The sequence below is a fragment of the Peromyscus maniculatus genome, chromosome X (assembly GCF_049852395.1).
Source record: "Peromyscus maniculatus bairdii isolate BWxNUB_F1_BW_parent chromosome X, HU_Pman_BW_mat_3.1, whole genome shotgun sequence".
NCBI classification, from domain to species: Eukaryota; Metazoa; Chordata; class Mammalia; order Rodentia; family Cricetidae; genus Peromyscus; species Peromyscus maniculatus.
Genome location: NC_134875.1, coordinates 84,264,651 through 84,284,240, shown reverse-complemented (window position 1 = coordinate 84,284,240; position 19,590 = coordinate 84,264,651). Strand labels below are relative to the sequence as shown.

General features: G+C 41.3%; 1 protein-coding gene across 6 annotated transcripts in view; it reads left to right on the top strand.

The window, feature by feature from the left end:
• The first annotated feature begins 2,473 nt into the window (after positions 1-2,473).
• Taf1 (TATA-box binding protein associated factor 1) overlaps positions 2,474-19,590 on the top strand; it is a 75,301-nt gene continuing 58,184 nt past the window's right edge. For 5 of the 6 annotated variants that reach the window (XR_013048065.1, XM_076562033.1, XM_076562031.1 and 2 more), the window contains exons 1-14: positions 2,474-2,695; positions 3,299-3,413; positions 3,553-3,669; positions 7,517-7,639; positions 9,445-9,686; positions 10,964-11,182; positions 11,745-11,963; positions 12,530-12,737; positions 16,181-16,357; positions 17,270-17,397; positions 17,491-17,598; positions 17,694-17,867; positions 18,762-18,935; positions 19,402-19,506. Coding sequence is in view for 5 of the 6 variants with exons in the window: in XM_076562033.1 (XP_076418148.1) it covers positions 2,576-2,695; positions 3,299-3,413; positions 3,553-3,669; positions 7,517-7,639; positions 9,445-9,686; positions 10,964-11,182; positions 11,745-11,963; positions 12,530-12,737; positions 16,181-16,357; positions 17,270-17,397; positions 17,491-17,598; positions 17,694-17,867; positions 18,762-18,935; positions 19,402-19,506 (2,229 nt within the window). In the remaining variant the exon portion in view is untranslated. The remainder of the gene's footprint in view (positions 2,696-3,298; positions 3,414-3,552; positions 3,670-7,516; positions 7,640-9,444; positions 9,687-10,963; positions 11,183-11,744; positions 11,964-12,529; positions 12,738-16,180; positions 16,358-17,269; positions 17,398-17,490; positions 17,599-17,693; positions 17,868-18,761; positions 18,936-19,401; positions 19,507-19,590) is intronic. The other variant, XM_015999627.3, reaches the window with a different exon arrangement.

Genomic DNA, 19,590 nt, shown 5'->3' with positions numbered 1-19,590 from the left:
TTAAAAGAAAAACACCTCGTGGGGCAGTGGTGGCGCGCACACCTTTAATGCCAGCACTTGGGAGACAGAGGTAGGCAGATCTCTATGACTACCAGGCCAGCCTGGTCTACAAAGCAAATTCCAGGATAGCCAGGACTGTTACACAGAGAAACCTTGTCTCAAAACCAAAACCAAAATAGATAGATAGATGGATGGATGGATGGATGGATGGATGGATAGATACATAGATAGATAGATAGATAAAACCTTTTACAAAATAAAGAAAACTTCCCCGTGTCTAGGCTAAAGGGAGGTGGTAAAATGTAATTGCAGGGTTGAACTTGGTAACAAAGACTGGTAAACTCAGTTACTTGGGAAGCTGGGGCAAGAGAATGGAAAGTTCAAGGCCAGGCCTAGAAAACTGAAGTGAGGCTGTCTCAAAACAAACAGAAATACAAACAAAACAATCAACAAGGAAAGATGCACAAAAAATGCAAAGTAGGAACCTTGAATAAATCCTAGATTTGGAAACATAGATGCTTCAATTCCAACAACTCTAGACACTTAAATTTTAACTGTATGTCAAATACATTGATTTAATTTTGTTGTTGTTGTTGTTTGTTTTTTGAGACAAGGTTTCTCAGTGTAGCTTTGGAGCCTGTTCTGAATCTCGCTCTGTAGCCCAGGCTGCCCTTGAACTCACAGAGATCCTCCTAGCTCTGCCTTCTGAGTGCTGGGATTAAAGGCTTTGAGACATTAACTTTTTAAAGTCGCAAGAGTGGGTTGAAAAAAAAAATGTCTACTTTTGTGTGTCTCGAATGTGCCACAGTAACAGTGGGTCCTGGGGATGGAACTCAGGTTGGGGTGGTGGCAGGTGTCTTTTACCCACTGAGGCATCTGGCTGGTTTAAGATGTCTACTTTTGGAAATAAAGAATAAATATGTAAAGTACTTAAATATTTTAATTTTTTTTTTCTGACAGAGTCTCATTGTGTAGCCTGGAACTTATGTATAATAGGCTGGTCTTGACTTCAGAGACACGCCCACCTCAGCTACCTACACCCGGAAAAATAAAGTCTTTTTTTTTTTTTTGAGACAGGGTTTCTCTGTGTAGCTTTGCGCCTTTCCTGGAACTCACTATGTAGCCCAGGCTGGCCTCACAGAGATCTGCCTGGCTCTGCCTCCCGAGTGCTGGGATTAAAGGCATGCGCCACCACCACTGCCTGACTAAAGTCATTTTTTTAAGTACTGGGAATTGAACCTAGGTCTTCAAACTCACGAATGCTGGCAAGTACACGGCCAGGGAGCCGTATCACCAGTCCTGTATACTTACTTTCTCTCCCTCTTTGTTTCTCTTCCCTCTCTCCCAGCTTTTAAATATTCATTCATTCATTCATTCATTCATTCATTTATTTATTTATTTATTTATTTATTTATTTATTTATTTATTTATTTATTTATTTATTTATTTATTTATTTATTTATATTTTGGTGCTGGAGCTCAAATAAACAAACCACGGGGCTAGGGAGCCGTATCACCAGTCCTGTATACTTACTTTCTCTCCCTCTTTGTTTCTCTTCCCTCTCTCCCAGCTTTTAAATATTTATTTATTTATTTATTTAATTTATTTATTTATTTATTTTGGTGCTGGAGCTCAAATAAACAAACCACGAGGCTGGAGAGCTGGCTCAGAAGTTAAGATCACTGGCTGCTCTTCCAGAGGATCCAGATTCAATTCCCAGCACCCACATGGCAGCTCACAACTGTAGCTCCAAGATCTCACATGTTTATACAGACATACATGCAGGCAAAACACCAATGCACATAAAATAAGAATAAATAGCTTTTTAAAAAACTATGAAAATGTTAGCGATTGTGAATCTCGAAGTTTCGGTTGCTTGTTTTACTAAGCTTCATTTTTTTTTTATTGTTGTTGTTTTGTTTTTTCAAGACAGGATTTCTCTGTGTAGCCCTGGCTGTCCTGGAACTATGCAGAAAGGGCTGGTCTCGAACTCACAGAGATCCGTTTGCTTCTGCCTGCCGAGTGCTGGACTAAGCTTCACATTTTGCTGTGGGGAAATGCCGATTCAAAATAAGTAAGTAGCGTTCCTACCTCTGGCACAATTCACAGCAACGTTCCTTTGGGGAACGGCACAAACCAGAAAAACCGGTTTAAATCCTTACTTCCGTGCCTTGCAGCCTGTGACCCCAGGTTTCCAGGGGGTATAGGTCAGGCGGTCTCAAAACGTCTTTCTTATTGGAGGGAAATCTGCCTCTCCTACCCTAGCAACGAGAAGGTTCCCGCGCAGTCGCTGGGCGGGACTGAACGGTTTCTTTGACCAACCACTTTCCATTTACCCAGCCTCCTGATCCTGGGCGGACCAATCAAAAACAGTTAGTGAAGTAGTATGCCTGAGTGTCGGTTCTTGAGCGACAGCCCGGTTTTTCCGGTTTTTCTTTTCAACTTCCGGTAGACTCTGGGAGGGTCTGGGAGCGCGAGTCATTACCGTGCGACTGACGTATTTGTTTCCGGCCGAAGGGGCCGGGCCGGGCCGGGCTGCTGTCCGCAACCGGTGCGGGCAGACGTGCCGCCATCATGTCAGACACGGACAGCGATGAAGATTCCGCCGGAGGAGGACCATTTTCTTTAACCGGGTTCCTGTTCGGAAACATCAATGGAGCAGGGCAGCTGGAGGGCGAAAGCGTCTTGGATGATGTGAGGCGTGGGCGTGGGCCTGAGGCGGAGGGTGGTGTGGCTAGGGAGGACGGCTGGAGTGGAGACTGTTTAGGAAGCGGTGACAGAGGGTGTTCTAGGCCATTTGGGGGGCTCAGAGGAGCCCCTTCTCTTGGCTTTGAGGAAGAGTGCAGAGCGAGAGCGCGCGCGCTCAACTCGGAGGAAGGATGGGGAGAAAAGAGGAAAACGGTTAAGTGTCAGTCACTGACGCAGAGGTGTTTGGTTCGAAGGTAACAGTCCGCTTGTTTGCTGGGGAAAATAATAGTTGAACCTAGCAAAGTTATCAGAACCGTTACTGTGTGAGATCCTTCTTGAAGATTGTTGGGACCCTGCTTGTCTGGCTTTCGTTGATCTGGAATGGCTTCAAAGCCAGGGGTATGGATGGGACCTGTGTTGTTTGGATCTGATCTATATGGAGTTTAGATTTCCTGTACAGTTCTTGCATGTGAAGTGCCTTTGAGCACATTGTGGAATCATTTTTTTTCAAATGGATTTGTAACTTTGTCATGAGCGAGGCAAATAAACCTTGTGCAGGACTTTCAGGTTTGGTTGTTACTTTCGACTCTCATGCTGTCCCTTTTTCAGGAATGTAAGAAGCATCTTGCAGGCTTGGGGGCTTTGGGTCTGGGCAGCCTGATCACTGAACTCACGGCAAATGAAGAATTGACAGAGACTGATGGTGCCTTGTTAAATGACGAAGGTGAAGTGTGGGCCATGGGGAGTACAGTGTGGGTCAGGGGAGGAGGCTAGCTATGGTCCACGTACTTTTAAGTGGGAATTATCTATGGAAGTGAGAATGACTTGCTTTTTCTTGAGATGTCTCTCCTTTTTGTCCATAGGCTGGATTAGGAGTAGAGAAGATGCTGTGGACTATTCAGACATCAATGAGGTGGCAGAAGATGAAAGCCGAAGATATCAGCAGTCGATGGGGAGCTTGCAACCCCTTTGTCACTCAGGTGATTCTCTTTTTTGTTTTTTTTAGTGACAGGGTCTCTGTATGTAGCCCTGCCTATCCTGGAACTCACTGTGTACACCAGGATGATCTAGAACCCATAGAGATCCACCTGCTTCTGCTTCCTAAGTGCTGGGATTAGAGATGTGCCCCACTATGCCTGGCATTCTTTAATGTTATCAAATTGGTAGTGTAGTGCATTTTCTTCCTGGATAAATGTGTTTGGGGCTCTGACTTCTATGTTGGTCTCTGCCGTTGTGGTTTACTGTCTGTGAATTTCCTCTGTCTGCTAGTCCTATTGTCAATTCAGTTCCAAGTGGTAGGTGTCCTCTTTTACCAAGCTCAGGCTTTTATTCTCATAATGCTCAGTCTCAAAGTGTTGGCTAATGACAAGGGTGATAATGATTTCTTGTCATTTGGTCTTTTTTAAGTGCCTGTAGGTTTGAGATACTGTTCTTAGATGCTCTTCGAAGTTAGAGATGAAAACAAATCCAGTCTTTGCCCTTAAAGAGTTTATAGATGAAGAAAAATGTGTGTGCTGCCATGTCCAGTATTGTATTTCTTTTTAAAAATAGGATGTCGTGTGCCCTAGGTGGGTTAAGTTCTAGATCCAAGGATGACCTTGAACTCCTGATTGTCCTGTATCCTACAAAAGTGTTAAGATTAAAGGCTAGACATCACCATGTCTAGCAAAAAGTATATATATCCATTTATATGTGTACGCACACACACACACATTGAGACAGGGTCTCACTGTATAGCTCTGGCTGTCCTGGAACTCTCACCTCTAACTCATAGAGATCCACTTGCCTCTCCCTTCCTGAGTGCTGGGTCAAAGACTTGTCTAGAGAGTTGAGAAAATGAGAAATAAGAAAATAATGGGGAAGCCAGGTGTACTGGCTCTGACTAGCACCCGAGAGCTAGAGCCAGGCAGATCTTGTAAATTCAACACCAGCCTGATGTACACAGTGAGTTCCAGGATAGTCAGAGCTACATAGTGAAGCCTTGGTTCAAAACAAAAAGAAAGAAAAAAATAAGAAAGGAATGGGGAAATGAATTAGCCAGTGGTATTTGTTTTGAGACAGGGTCTCACTGTGTAACTGTCTGGCCTGGAACTCATAGAGATCTACTTGCCTCTGCCTCCCACGTACTAGGATTAAGGCGTGTGATATTAGGCCTCAGCCTTTTTTTTTTTAAGCCATGGGAAAAATATTGCTAAATAGCAAAAACCAAAGATAAGACAAATTTTGTAGCTTCTTTATGTTTATATTATTTGAGATTTGATGCCATAAAGAGTTTCTGGCCAACATGATTGCTAAATAGTGTGATAGAATGGAAAGAATAGACTTCTGGGTCAGAATACTAAAGGTTGAAATCCCAATTCCATATTCCATTTATTATCTGACACTTGAATTTGTTATTTATAGTAATCTCCCAGTTTTCTTCTATAGTCAAGAAAATGATTAATACTCTTTGGGAATTTAAGTTTGTGGTCACATGATGGGAGATCATTTACTAAACACAAAAAAAAAGTTGATAATCTAACTGGAAAGTTTCCTTTAGGCAGCCAAGATGTGATAGAATTGTAGAAATATGGTAAATCAGGGCAAAGCCCGAAAATTTGGATTTAAATTAGGGTGGGAGGCAGAGGAGGTAGGTGGATTTCTGAATTTGAGGCTAGCCTTGTCTATATACAAATTTCCAGGACAGCCAGGGATACATAAACCTGGTCTCAAAAAAAACCCCACAGGACTAATAAAGGTAATTTTTATTTTGTATGTGCATGTGTATGTACAGCACATGTGTAGGGGTCAGAGGACAACTTTGTGGAGTTGGCTATTTCCTTCCATCTCTACGTGGGTCCTAGGGATTGAACTCAGGTGGCCAGACGAGCAGCAATTCCTTTGTCCAATGGGCTGTCTCATTGACTCTTGAGGGCTTTTTTTATTTAGATTTATTTAATTTTATGTGTAGTGGTATTTTTGCCTGCATGTGTGTGTATGCATTGTTCACAGATGCCAATTGGATATGCTGAAACTGAAGTTACAGATGGTTGTGAGCCACCATGTGGGTGCTGGAAATCACATTCAGGCTGTCTGGAAGAGCAGCCAGTGCTCTTAACCACCGAGTCATCTCTCCAGTCCCGTGTCGTGTCCTCCCCTGCCCCCACACGCTCGTGTGAGCTCGCTCTAAAGGAGTTCCCCTCTTTAAAAGAGTCATGCCTTTCTTCTATTTTTAAAAGATGTTTTTACTTTTTGTGGATGTGGCTGTTTTGCCTGTTTGTGTGTGTGTTCACCACGTGTGTGCCTGGTTCCCTTGGAGGTCATAAGAACCTGTCCTATCTCCTGGAATTAGAGTTATGGAAGATTGTGAGCTGCCTTGGGTCTTTTGCAAGAACAAGTACAATAATTGCTTTTTTTCTGCTGAGCCATTGGTCCAGCCTCTATTGTTTGTTTATTTTTAAAATTACATTTATTTTGCATGTGGAAGCCTATGTTCCAACACATAAGTAGTCAGAGGGGAGCGAAGGAATCAGTTCTGCCCTACCATGTGGGCCCTGGGGATCAAACTCAGGTTGTTACGATTTGTGGTAGGTGCCTTTACCCACTGAGCCATCCTGCTAGCTCCCTTGGGGTCTTTTTAGTTACTACCTTGAGGCAGGATGTCATGTAATACAGACCGGCCTTGAACACCTAATCATGCAGCCTCTCCTTCCCAAATGTTGGGATTACAGGCATGTTCTACCATGCTGACTGGTAAGGATGATTGTTGAAAAGGGAAATATGTAGAACAAAAGACTATTTGAGCCAGCAAGGTAGTATATATGCCTGTAATCTCAATACTTAGGTTGCATGAGACCTTGTGTCAAAACATTGAAAACAAAGTATGGGCCTGGAGAGATAACTCAGTGATTAAGAGGACTAAGTCTTCCAGAGGTCCTGCCGTTCCCAGCAACCACATGGCAGCTTACAACCATCTATAGTGGGATCCAATGCTCTCTTCTTGTGTGCAGATGGACATGCAGACAAAGCACCCACATACATAAAATAACATAACAGATCTTTAGTCAAGTGTGGTGGCACACACCTTTAGTCCCAGCACTTGTGAGGCATAGGCAGGTGGATTTCTGAGTTTCAGGCCAGCCTGGTTTACGAAGTGAGTTCCAGGTCACCCAGGGCTATACAGAGAAATCCTGTCTGGAAAAAACAAAACCAAAACAAAATATGTTGTCAGGACCAACTAGTGAGTACTGCCAATAGTTAAAAAGCACTGAGAAGAATGATCTACTGCCAAAAGACAGGAAAAGTGTATCAAAGACTTGGGAACTGTGTGCTTTTTTGTGTGTTTTGTTTTTTTTTTTTTTAATTTTAGAAACTGGGGAAGACTATTCAATTAGGAAAGTGAACAAGGTGGAAAACAAAACCCAGTATGATCAGGAAAAGGAGCAGTTAATCAAAAGGTTTCACACAGTTCCTGGAAGCTCTCATACTCCATGTGAGAGCTGAACATTTGACTGTACCATATCTTTCTGAAGGCAGAAGCTGCATATTCTATGTATTTTTTTATGTTTTGTTTGTTTTTTGAGATAGTTTCTTAGCTATGTAGTCATGGCTAACCTCAAACTCAGAGAGCTACCTACTTCTGCCTTCTGAGTGTTGAGATTAAAGGAGTGTTTTACACACACACACACACACACACACACACACACACACACACACACAAACACACAAGACTCTTCTGTATGTTCTTAAAGGATGCATAGTACTTCTGTGGTGCTTTAAATCTTGAGATTTGAAGGATGCTCAAAGATACTGTATGGAATTCTTCATTTGAAATTACCTTGGTTTTAGGAGATTATGATGAAGATGACTATGATGCTGATTGTGAAGATATTGATTGCAAGTTGATGCCTCCCCCACCACCACCACCAGGACCAGTGAAGAAAGAAAAAGACCAAGATGGTATTACTGGTGGTAAGTAAAAACTGTCTACTTTCCTTTTAGAAATGAGTTTCTATTCATCAAACCAGGCTTTTGGTATGCTTAAGGGACTTAAAAAAAAAACAAAAACTCTTAGAAAAGGATGGCACTTTTAGAAAAAAATCATATAGTGTCAAATACTGCTATTGAATAGAAAATTTCCTTTTAAAATGTTTAATACCACACAGTCAAGAAATAATAATTTAACAAAGTGCTCAAATTAAGCTGCCCATCACATTTACCTAGAGTCTTGTAAAAAAAAAAAAATACAGATACCTGGTTATTTTGGAGTGTTTGATTCAGAAGATCTGGAATAGAGCCCAGAAATTTTTGTTAAGAGTTTCCCAAGAATTTTTTGTTTTGAGACAGGGTCTTACTATGAAGCCTCTCCCTGGAACTCTGTATAATATGCTAGGCAGCCTTCAAACCTGTAGCAATCCTTCTGTTTCTGCTTTCTTAGTGCTGGGATTACATGCATGAGCTACCACAATTTTTGTTCCCCCAGGACCTTCTCCCCACCCCTTTTGAGACAGGGTTTCTCTGTGTAGCCCTGGCTATCCTGGAACTCACTTTGTAGATCAGGCTGTCCTTTTTTTTTTTGGTTTTTTTTTTTTTTCGAGACAGGGTTTCTCTGTGTAGCTTTGCGCCTTTCCTGGAGCTCACTTGGTAGCCCAGGCTGGCCTCGAACTCACAAAGATCCGCCTGCCTCTGCCTCCCGAGTGCTGGGATTAAAGGCGTGCGCCACCACGCCCGGCCGATCAGGCTGTCCTTAAACTCACAGGGATCTGCCTGCCTCTGCCTCCTGAGATTAAAGGCATGTACTACCACCGCCCAGCTTCCCCAAGACTTTCTGATGCAACTAATTTATATACTCATTTGGAAATTATCCGTTGTAAAAAAAAACTTTTAATTTGGGCATGGTAGTATATGCCTATATTCCCAATACTCTGAAGGCAGGAGGATGACTTCTACTTTGAGGCTAGCTGAGGCTATGTAACAGAACCCTGTCTCAAGAATCAAGCAATCTTCTAGAATGTAGCATCACTTACCTTCCGAGATTTCAAAGATTGATAAGGTCTTGAGTTGTTCTCACTATTCTTATCCCTGTAACAGTACTCATGCTGTCAGAGGTCAGACAACAAGGAAGAACAGTACCTTTATTTTTGAAACAGGGTCTCACTGTGTATCCCTGGCTGGCCTGGAACTCCATGTAAATCAGGTTGGCCTTGAATTCACAGAGATCTGCCTGCCTCTGCTTCCTGAGTGCTGGGATCAAAGGTGTATGCCACCATGCCTTGCTCTTCTATATTTTGAGGCTTACATTAACCTAAATTCCTCCAGTTGGTGCTCTGACCATTTCCTTTAGTTTGCAAGGTAAATGTTATTTAACTTGGTGTGTGAAATTTTATTTTTTGTTATTCTGTGGGCTTAACAATTCTCCATCTTATAGATACCCGAACTGAACATAACAGGGCCTGATTAATGTGAAGTATTAATATAATTTTGCTACTAATCACAATATTGGGCACAGTATTGGTCATTTATGGAAAGTAGTAAATGTAGTAATAGTGTTTGTTTTCTCTCATCACAACCCTAGGGTACCAGGTCCAAGGTGAGTTGGGGATGGGGGGAAATAATAAGTTGGATGAGTTTTTTGGGCTGCATACTAGTAATGTGGGTGCTTGGGACTATATCCCCTGCCACAGAGCCATGCATATTAGCTTAGAAGGGGTGTTGGCTGAATTTGAGGAAATGTGTTCACAGTTACATGCCAAAGGGGTTTCTCTTCCTTGTTGCAGTGTCTGAAGATGGAGAAGGCATCATCTTGCCCTCCATCATTGCCCCTTCCTCTTTGGCCTCAGAGAAAGTGGACTTCAGTAGTTCCTCTGACTCAGAATCTGAGATGGGACCTCAGGAAGCAACACAGGCAGAATCTAAGGATGGAAAGCTGACTCTACCATTGGCTGGGATTATGCAGCATGATGCCACCAAGCTGTTGCCAAGTGTCACAGAACTTTTTCCCGAATTTAGGCCTGGAAAGGTACTTTGTATAGAGAATGTCCATAATGAAAACTGACTTCTTCCAGATTCCAAATTCTGTTGTTATAATGCTGAATATATAGTGCATGAGATTTAATGATGTCCTTTTTCAGTGACAGATAATTGTTTGTATAGGAGCTTTCCATACTGTCTTAGATCATATTTTGAAGTCGTATGTATTCATAGGAAATGTGGCTTAGAATGTTTGCAGTAAAAATTGTCCAGCTGCCAGGCGTGGTCGTGGATTGCTGTGAGTTCAAGGCCAGCTTGGTCTACATAGTGAGTTCCAGGACAGCCAAGGCTATGCAGAGAACCCTGTCTCAAAAAACATCAACAAAATTGTCCTGTTAGTGGCTGGTGAGATGGCTCATTGGATAGAGGCACTTGCATGCATGCCTCAGGATCTGAGTTTGCTCCCCAGATCCCACAGATTGGTTGGAGAAAACCAACTCCTGAGACTTGTCCTTTGACCTCCACACATGTATTATGGCATGTACACCTGCACATGCACAAATATACACACACATAAATACATGACTAAATAAAATAACTTTCCTTTTTTTGGTTTTTTGAGACAGGCTTTCTGTTAGAATAAAAAGTAAACCAAGTGTTAGTTACTGTTCTATTGCTATGAAGAGACACCATGACCAATACAACTTAAAGGAAGGCATTTAATTGAGGGCTTGCTTAAAGTTTAAGAGGGTTAATCCATGTACAACATGACAGGGAACACAGTGACGGGCATGGCACCTAAGCAGTAGCAGAGAGCTTAAATCCAGATCTGCAGACAGAGAGCAGGTGAGACTGGGCCTGGCGTGGGCTTTTGAAACCTCAAAGCCCACCCCCAGTGACACACCTCCAATAAGGCTACACACCTTAATCCTTCCCAAATGAGCATCTTAATGAAGCCCTGTCATAAAAGCTAAGGGTTAGCCAGGCATGGTGGTGCATGCCTTTAAACCCAAGCAGAGGCAAGTGGATCTCTTAAGTTTGAGGCCAGCCTGTTCTACATAGTGAGATTCTGTCTCAGAAAACAAAAATAAAATAAAGCTAAGGACTGGGATTATAGCTCATTGATAGCATGTAAGTCCCTAAGTTCAAAGTCCAGTACCACATGAAAAAGAAAAAGGGAGAAAAAAAGAAACTGTCTTTCTGAGGGACAGTATTTTCATGGTCTGAACTTAGCATTCCTTCATTTTCTCCCCTGCAATTGAATAGATAACTTGAGAGTTTTTCAGACACCAAATCTCTGACATAATAGTATGTTATATGTTCTAGGTGTTACGCTTTCTACGTCTTTTTGGACCAGGAAAGAATGTCCCATCGGTTTGGAGGAGTGCTCGGAGAAAGAGGAAGAAGAAGCATCGTGAGCTTATACAGGAAGAGCCAATGCTGGAGGAAGAGTGCTCAGCAGAACAAGAAGTCAACCAGAAATCTCTGTGGAACTATGACTATGCTCCACCTCCACCTCCAGAGCAGTGTCTCTCTGATGATGAAGTAGGCAAAGTAGACATGGGGGCATGCAGAAAGCTCTCTAGCTTGTGTCAAAGTGGGAACTAACACTTCAGCATTAAGAGTTTTTTGCTAGCCGGGCTTGGTGGTGCATGCTTTTAATCCCAGCACTTGGGAGGCAGAGGCAGGTGGATCTCTGTGATTTCAGGGCCAGCCTGGGCTACAGAGTGAGTTCCAGGACAGCCAGGACAACATAGAGAAACCTTGTCTCGAAAAACCAAAAAAAAAAAAAAAATTCTTTGCTACTTACCAATAATAATTATGAGTTAAATGCAGTGTTTCACCTTTCCTGTTGTAACAGAAAAATATTTGGTGGGGCAGGGCAGGGTAGATGGTGATACATTGCTAAATATAAAGCTGTGACTCGTGGACAAAGCATGCGATGATATACCTCTTATTTTTGTATATTCTAACTCCAGGTAAAAATTCCTATTCAGGAATCATACTTGTGGTTCCTCTAAGTCACCTTATGATTGTTAATTTTCTTGTAGCCTTAGGTCATCTGGAATAGTGAAGCCCCACCTCTACATCTTTGACTCTGTTACAGATCACAATGATGGCTCCTGTGGAGTCCAAGTTTTCCCAGGCCACTGGAGACACAGATAAAGTGATGGATACCAAACCAAGAGTGGCAGAATGGCGTTATGGACCTGCCCGGCTGTGGTACGACATGCTCGGTGTCCCTGAAGATGGTAGTGGGTTTGACTATGGCTTCAAGATGAGGAAGACTGAACATGACCCCACAGTACAATGCAAAATGATGACGGTAAGCAATTCTGGTGGATAAGAAAGGGTTCTATCATTCTTACTAACTTCTCGGCTGGCAAGTTCTTGGGTAGAATCTTTAGTAGGAGATTTGCATAGTGGGGTATATCATCATGTAACTAAACTTGATTCTAAGGATTCTGTTTTTGAAATGGGTGCTGTTCCAAAGTAAGTTGGAGAAGAGGCAGATATTTTTTTTTTTCTTATCAGGCACTTTGCATAAGGAGAACATCATGTTTTTCTGTGCTAGAGATTGATCCCAGTCTGCCACTGCACTCTGCCACTGGGCTACATTCTCAACCCTTGGCTCTTTGAGGCAGGGTCTCACTTTGTATCCCGGACTGACCTCAAACTTGGAATTCTCCTTTCTGTCTCCCAGGTGCTGGGATTGCAGGTATTTGACACTAAGTCTGACACAGCACTACTTGTGTTACCACATGAATCCTTTACTGTCTGGATTGGAAACTTTGACCAGTGACTGACGTTTTTTTTCAGAGCTGAGGACCAAACCAGGAGCTAACTCCCAAACCCCCTGTGACTGACTTATTATTCTTTCTACTTGTACAGAAACTAAGGAATCTCGAGGAGGGCAATGGCATTGATCTTCTGGCAGATGAAAACTTCCTAATGGTGACACAACTGCATTGGGAAGATGACATCATCTGGGATGGGGAGGATGTCAAACACAAGGGAACAAAACCTCAGCGTGCAAGCTTGGCAGGCTGGCTTCCGTCCAGTATGACTAGGAATGCCATGGCCTACAATGTCCAGCAAGGTGTGCTTCTCTTCTAACAGTGTCGCACACACACACAGTTCTTCATCTCAGTCATCATAAGGAATCCATCCGAGTTACGGTCTTTTAGGCTGTTCAGGCAGAGTAAAATGCTTTAAATCTAATCCCTGATTTTATTTTCATTTTTTTTCAAATATATATATATAGCCTATGACTATCTACTTGTATAGTTTTATAAGAGATGATATCCTAAGTTAGAAAGCAGTCTTCTTTTTTTTTTAAGATTTTATTTATTTATTATGTATACAGTGTTCTGTCTGCACACACCCCTGCATGCCAGAAGAGGGCGCCAGATTTTATTACAGATGGTTGTGAGCCACCATGTGGTTGCTGGGAATTGAACTCAGGACCTCTGGAAGAGCAGTCAGTGCTCTTAACCGCTGAGCCATCTCTCCAGCCCCTATTTTCATTTTTTATTTATAAAGGCACTTGATCATTTTATAATTTTTTTCTCAACCATGAAAACTGTCAAAAAGAAAAATTCTGATATTCTAGAGATTATCAGTTATTAACTTTTTAATGTGTTTTCTGCATGTATATGGTTGAGCTTAGTTAAGTAATGTTGAGACAAGGTCTTGCTCTGTACCTGAGGCTAATCTGGAACTCACTCTATAGTCCAGGCTTTCCTAAAACTCACCATCTTCCTAATTCAAGCTTCTCAAGTACTATTATTATAAGTATTTCTTGCCATATATGATTTGAGTTCAGTGTCATACATACTGTTTTTGTTTTTTTTTAAGATAGTGTTGCGATGTAGATCAAGCTGGCCTTGAACTCACAGAGATCCACCTGACTCTGTCTTCTGAGTACTGTGGTAGTGGTGTTCTTTTTGGAGACAAGGTCCTACCTATCTTGTATCCCAGGCTGGCCTCAGATTTGCTGCAGTCTTCCTGCCTCAGTCTCACAAGTGCTGGGATTAGATGTGTAAGCCACTTCACCCATGCTACACTGTGGTTTTTCTCTTGCTTTTTTGTTTTTTGAGACAGGTCCTCACTGTGTAGTCCTGGCTGGCCTGGAACTTTATATATGTAGAACAGACTGGCCTATATTTATAGAGATCTGCCTGTCATTGCCTCCCAATTGCTGGGATTAAAGGTGTGTGCCACCACACCTTGTTGATTTTTTTTCTTAACACAATTTTTATATGTAAGTTTTTTTTTTTTTTTTTTTTTTTTTGGTTTTTCGAGACAGGGTTTCTCTGTGTAGCTTTGCGCCTTTCCTGGAGCTCACTTGGTAGCCCAGGCTGGCCTCGAACTCACAGAGATCCGCCTGCCTCTGCCTCCCGAGTGCTGGGATTAAAGGCGTGCGCCACCACCGCCCGGCAATATGTAAGTTTTTAAAGTTGTTCATATAAATGTTTAAAGACGTGGAAACAATTATTTATTGAATTTTTAAATGAAAAATGGTTTTAAATACCTCCATCTTATCTGTTTATGATCTGTTTTCAGAGCTATCAGTTAGACTTGAAAGCACCTTTAAACAAGTCCTTGACGATCTCTAAATTATTCTTGGTGATCTTGATAACCCTTTAACCAACACTGAGGACAGAGGGTCATATTAAAAAGTCACGTTGATTTATTGGATTTTTGAGACAGGGTTTCATGCCATAGCTCTGGCTGTTCTACTACTTGCCATGTATGTAGTCTAGGCTTGCCTTGAACTTGAAGTAATCCTTCTGCCTTAGCCTCTTGAGTACTGTGATTAGAGGTAAATGCCAGGAAACATTTAAAATGGAAAGAAAACAAGATATGAAACAGCATATTTGGTATATTTCATTTGTAAAAATGAAAAACACAACTGTGTAAACAAAAATATGAGTAAGAGAAAATCTACTAAAGTATTGGCAATGATTATTTCTGGTTTCTTTTTTTCTCTTTATACCATTCTGTGTTATCCACATTTTCTCAGTTATGCTGGATTCATTGTACAGTTTAAGCCATACACCACCACCACTACCCCACCATTGATTTTTTTTTGAGACAGTCTTACAATATATAGCTCAGGCTGTCCTAGAACTCAGTATTTTCAGCCCCTACCTCTTGAGTGCTGGGACTATACATATGTACCACCACACCCAACTCAAAAATGTCTTAATTTTTTTTTCAAGACAGGGTTTCTCTGTGTAGCCTTGGCTATCTTAGAACTAGCTCTAGACCAGGCTGGACTTAAACTCAGAGATCCTCTTGCCTCTGCCCTGTAAATGCTGAGATTAAAGGCATGCACAACCATCTGACTAAAAAGGCCTTAATTTTTAAAATCTTGTAAAAAGGTTTTTCTCTTCAGTTCTAGTTAAATACTTTATTAGTTAAATAATTTTTCTTTTGAATTTTTGGGTTTTTTTGGGGGGGCAAAGTCTTACTGTGTAGCCCTGGCTGGCCTCCACTTGTCTCTGCCTTCCAAGTGCTAGGATTAAAGGAAAGTACCACCATACCCAACTCAGTTACATAGTATTTTTGATACAAGATCTTGGTGGGTAGCCAGTCAGGCCTCAAGCTTACAGTCTTTCTCTTAGCTTCCCAAGTGTATTATAGTATTCTTATTTTATGCATAATGTTCTTAGAAGTTTGTTTTTCTTACTTATCAGTAATTGCTTTATTTGTTAATATAGTTAAATACCAATGTTTATCACCATATATATATTGTTTGATATTGGTTTTTTTTTTTTTTTTCTTCGAGACAGGGTTTCTCTGTGTAGCTTTGCGCCTTTCCTGGAACTCACTTGGTAGCCCAGGCTGGCCTCGAACTCACAGAGATCCGCCTGGCTCTGCCTCCTGAGTGCTGGGATTAAAGGCGTGTGCCACCACCGCCCGGCTTGATATTGTTATATATATTGTTTATCAGAGATGGGGTTTCACTGTGTAGCTATGGCTGTCCTGGAATTCACTTTGTAGACTAGACTGGCCCTGAACTCAAAGAAATCCACCTGTCTCTGCCTCCAGAAGGCTGGTATTAAAGACGTGTGTCATGACCTCCTGGCTCACCATAATTTTTTATTTAATTTGTTTATTTTTATTTTATGTGTATTGGTGTTTTGCCTGCAGTTATGTCTGTGTGGGGATATCAGATCCCCTGGAACTGGAGTTATAGTGATAAGCTACCATGTGGGGCCTGATAATTGAACCTAGGTCCTCTGGAAGAACAGCTAGTGCTCTTCTTTGAGCCATCTCTCCTGCCCTTAACCATAATTATTTAATTAGTCCCTTAGTAAGTAGGCTGTTTAAGTTTTAACTGTTATAAACAATATTGCAGTGAACATTTTGTCATTAATGGTTTCTGTCAAAGTGAGCTTTACATGATATCAAGAAGGTTCCTTTTGAGTAGCTATGAATACCTACACTAATATTGTTTTTATGTTTGCTAGAATCATGACTGAAAGGAGCACTAATGTTTTTTTTGTTACTGTTTTCTCCTCTTGTTTTGGCCAGGTTTTGCAGCCACACTAGATGATGATAAACCTTGGTATTCCATTTTCCCCATTGATAATGAAGATCTGGTATATGGACGTTGGGAGGACAATATCATTTGGGATGCTCAGGCAATGCCCCGGATTCTGGAGCCTCCTGTATTGACACTTGATCCCAACGATGAGAACTTGATTTTGGGTATGGTGATGGCAGAAGCCAGTGTTCTATATCTTTGACATCTTACTATTAATGTCAAAGGGCAAAAGGAATTCCAAAGGGCAAATCTAGAACTTTTTATTAATTAAATTTATTCATATATTTTACATACCGACTGCAGTTTCCCCTCCTTTCTTTCCTCCCATTCCCTCTCCCCCCGAAACTAAAAACGTTTAGGAAATGATTTTTAAAAAGAGATGTAGCTGCCAGTTTCTAGTGTTTGAGTGTTTAGAAAAAACTCATGTAGGAATGTTGAAAATTTTATCTTTAAGATCAGACATGTAAGCCAGGCATGGTGGCACATGCCATTAATCCCAGCACTTGGGAGGCAGAGGAAAGCAGATCTCTGTGAGTTCAAGGCTAGCCTGGTCTACAAAGAGAGTTCCAGGACAGCCAGGACTGGTACACAGAGAAACCCTGTCTCGAAAAACCAAAAATAAAAAAAAAAGATTAGGCTTGTAGTTGAGTGAATTACCAACTGAAAGTGGAGTGAGAAATCTACTTTGAAACTCAAAATATCAATGGGAAATGTGAATTTTAGTTGGGCCTGGTGGCATGTGTCCCAGGTACCTGGGAGGCCAAGGCAGGAAGACTGTAAGTTCAAGGATTGTCTAGGCAACAGAGTATGTTCCAGGGCAGCTTTGTCAACTTAGTGAGATCCTGTCTAAAAATAATGCGAAAGGAGGTCAAGATGACTGGAGATGTCGCTCAGTGGTAGAGTCCTTGCCTAGCTTGTGTAAGACCTTAGTTTTAGTCCTTAGTACTGCATAGAGGGGTGTGGGAAAGGGTGAGAGAGAGGTGAAATGGAAAGAGGAAGGGAAGAAGGGGAGGAGGAAAGAAAGAAAATGAGCATTTAGGGATAGCAATTTGGAAGTTTTCTGGTTCCATCCTCAGAGATCCCCGATGAGAAGGAAGAAGCTACTTCTAATTCTCCTTCCAAGGAGAATAAGAAAGAATCATCTCTGAAGAAGAGTCGAATTCTCTTAGGAAAAACAGGAGTCATCAAGGAAGAACCACAGCAGGTTTGTGAAAAGAAAAGAACTTGGTATTTAGAAGAACAAAGAAAGGTATTAGGAAAGGGTTGTCTGACCGAGGCTTATTTGATCTATCATTAGAACATGTCTCAGCCAGAAGTGAAAGATCCATGGAATCTCTCCAATGATGAGTATTACTATCCCAAGCAACAGGGTCTTCGTGGTACTTTCGGAGGGAATATTATCCAGGTACAAATAGCTGCTTTGTTTTGGTGGAGGATATTCGTAAATCTTGCCTAGAAAGGAGTTAGTGTTTACTCATAACTCTTCTGTTTTCTGTTTAGCATTCAATTCCCGCAGTAGAATTACGGCAACCCTTCTTTCCTACTCACATGGGACCCATCAAACTCCGGCAGTTCCATCGACCACCTCTAAAAAAGTACTCCTTTGGGACACTATCTCAGCCAGGTCCACACTCAGTCCAGCCTTTGCTGAAGCACATCAAAAAGAAGGCAAAGGTATAATTGCATCCTCATTAGAAAAAATGTTCTGTAAGATAATTGGGGTACAAATTGGGATACTGTACTGGTTATTAGGTTATATTAGAGAACTATTTTTTCAGATGTGATACAGTTTTATTTTGGTTATCTAGAAAGATATCCTTGTTCTTAGAAGATATATATGAATACACTTAAGGCTAAAATATTGCAGCTTTCAAAACTGGTTTACTAAAATCTGTAGAAAATTTACAGATAAATAGTGAAAATGTTTAAGTAGTGAAATAAAGGATGTTCTTCCAATTTTAGTGGTATGTTTGAAAGTTTTCACAATGAAATGAAAAGAAAATTAACATTGTTGTTCAAATCTTAGATGGTCTTTTAATTAAAAAAAAAAAAACAGTGAAAGCTGAAAGATCAGAGAAGCAGAGCAGTCAGCCACTAGTTCTTACCTCTACGAAATCCTCAGCCTAAAGAGAGTGAGTTCCTGTTTCCTCACACCTTATATACCTTTCTCTGCCCTGCCATATTACTTCCTGGGATTAAAGGCATGTGTGCTTCCCGAACAGAGGCATGAGATCTCAAGTGCTGGGATTACAGGTGTGTGCCACCACTGCCTGACCTCTATATCTAATATAGTGGCTGGCTATGTCCTCTGATCCTCAGGCAAGTTTATTAGGGTACACAATATATCACCACATTTAAGAACTAGTGGCTGGCTGTTCTACTTCTCTGATCTTTCAGCTTTCACCTTGATTTCTGGCTCTGTTTTTTTTTTTTTTTTATTAAAAAGCAACTAAGATTCAAACAACATAACATGGTAAAGACATTGATATTCTCTCAAATTGGATGATGTCAATGTGTGTAGTTTATCTTCCTGTTGGAAATAGGCTGTATTGTCTTTATTCTGGACAGATGAGAGAGCAGGAGAGGCAAGCCTCAGGTGGTGGAGAGATGTTTTTTATGCGCACGCCTCAGGACCTTACAGGCAAAGATGGAGACCTTATTCTTGCAGAATACAGTGAGGAAAACGGACCATTAATGATGCAAGTTGGCATGGCAACCAAAATAAAAAACTACTATAAAAGGGTGAGTCTGTGCTGTACTCTGTGTGTGTGTGTGTGTGTTTAAAAAAATACTTATTTACATTTATTTTCTGTGTATGAGTGTTTTGCTGCATGTATGTATGTATGTGTACTACATGTATGCCAGGTGCCTGAGGGGGCCAGAAAAGTGCTCAGATCCTCTGGAACTGGAAGTTTGGATGGTTGTAATCCACCATATGTGTGCTGAGAACCAATCCTGGGTCCTCTGTAAGAGCAACAAGTGCTCTTAACCATGAAGCCATTTCTCCAGTCCCTGAAATATTTGTTATCAATATAACTGTAATTAGTTATGTAGTGATAATCTGTGAACATGTATTTTGTCATACACATTTCTTGGGAGAAAGGAGTGGTGTCTCTTGTTAATAGCAAATGCTATGCTTATGGAAGATTACATGTGTGTTTTTGGTTTTATTCTGTGAGTCTAACTGAGTTTACTATGTTTCTCCTAGAAACCTGGAAAAGATCCTGGAGCCCCAGATTGCAAATATGGAGAAACTGTTTATTGCCATACATCTCCTTTCCTGGGCTCTCTCCATCCTGGCCAGTTACTGCAGGTGAAAAATTCTTTCCTGTCTTTATTCTCTCCTAAAGAAATTGACAGATAAGGAGCAAGTTTGCCCAGAAAGAAACAATTCTGG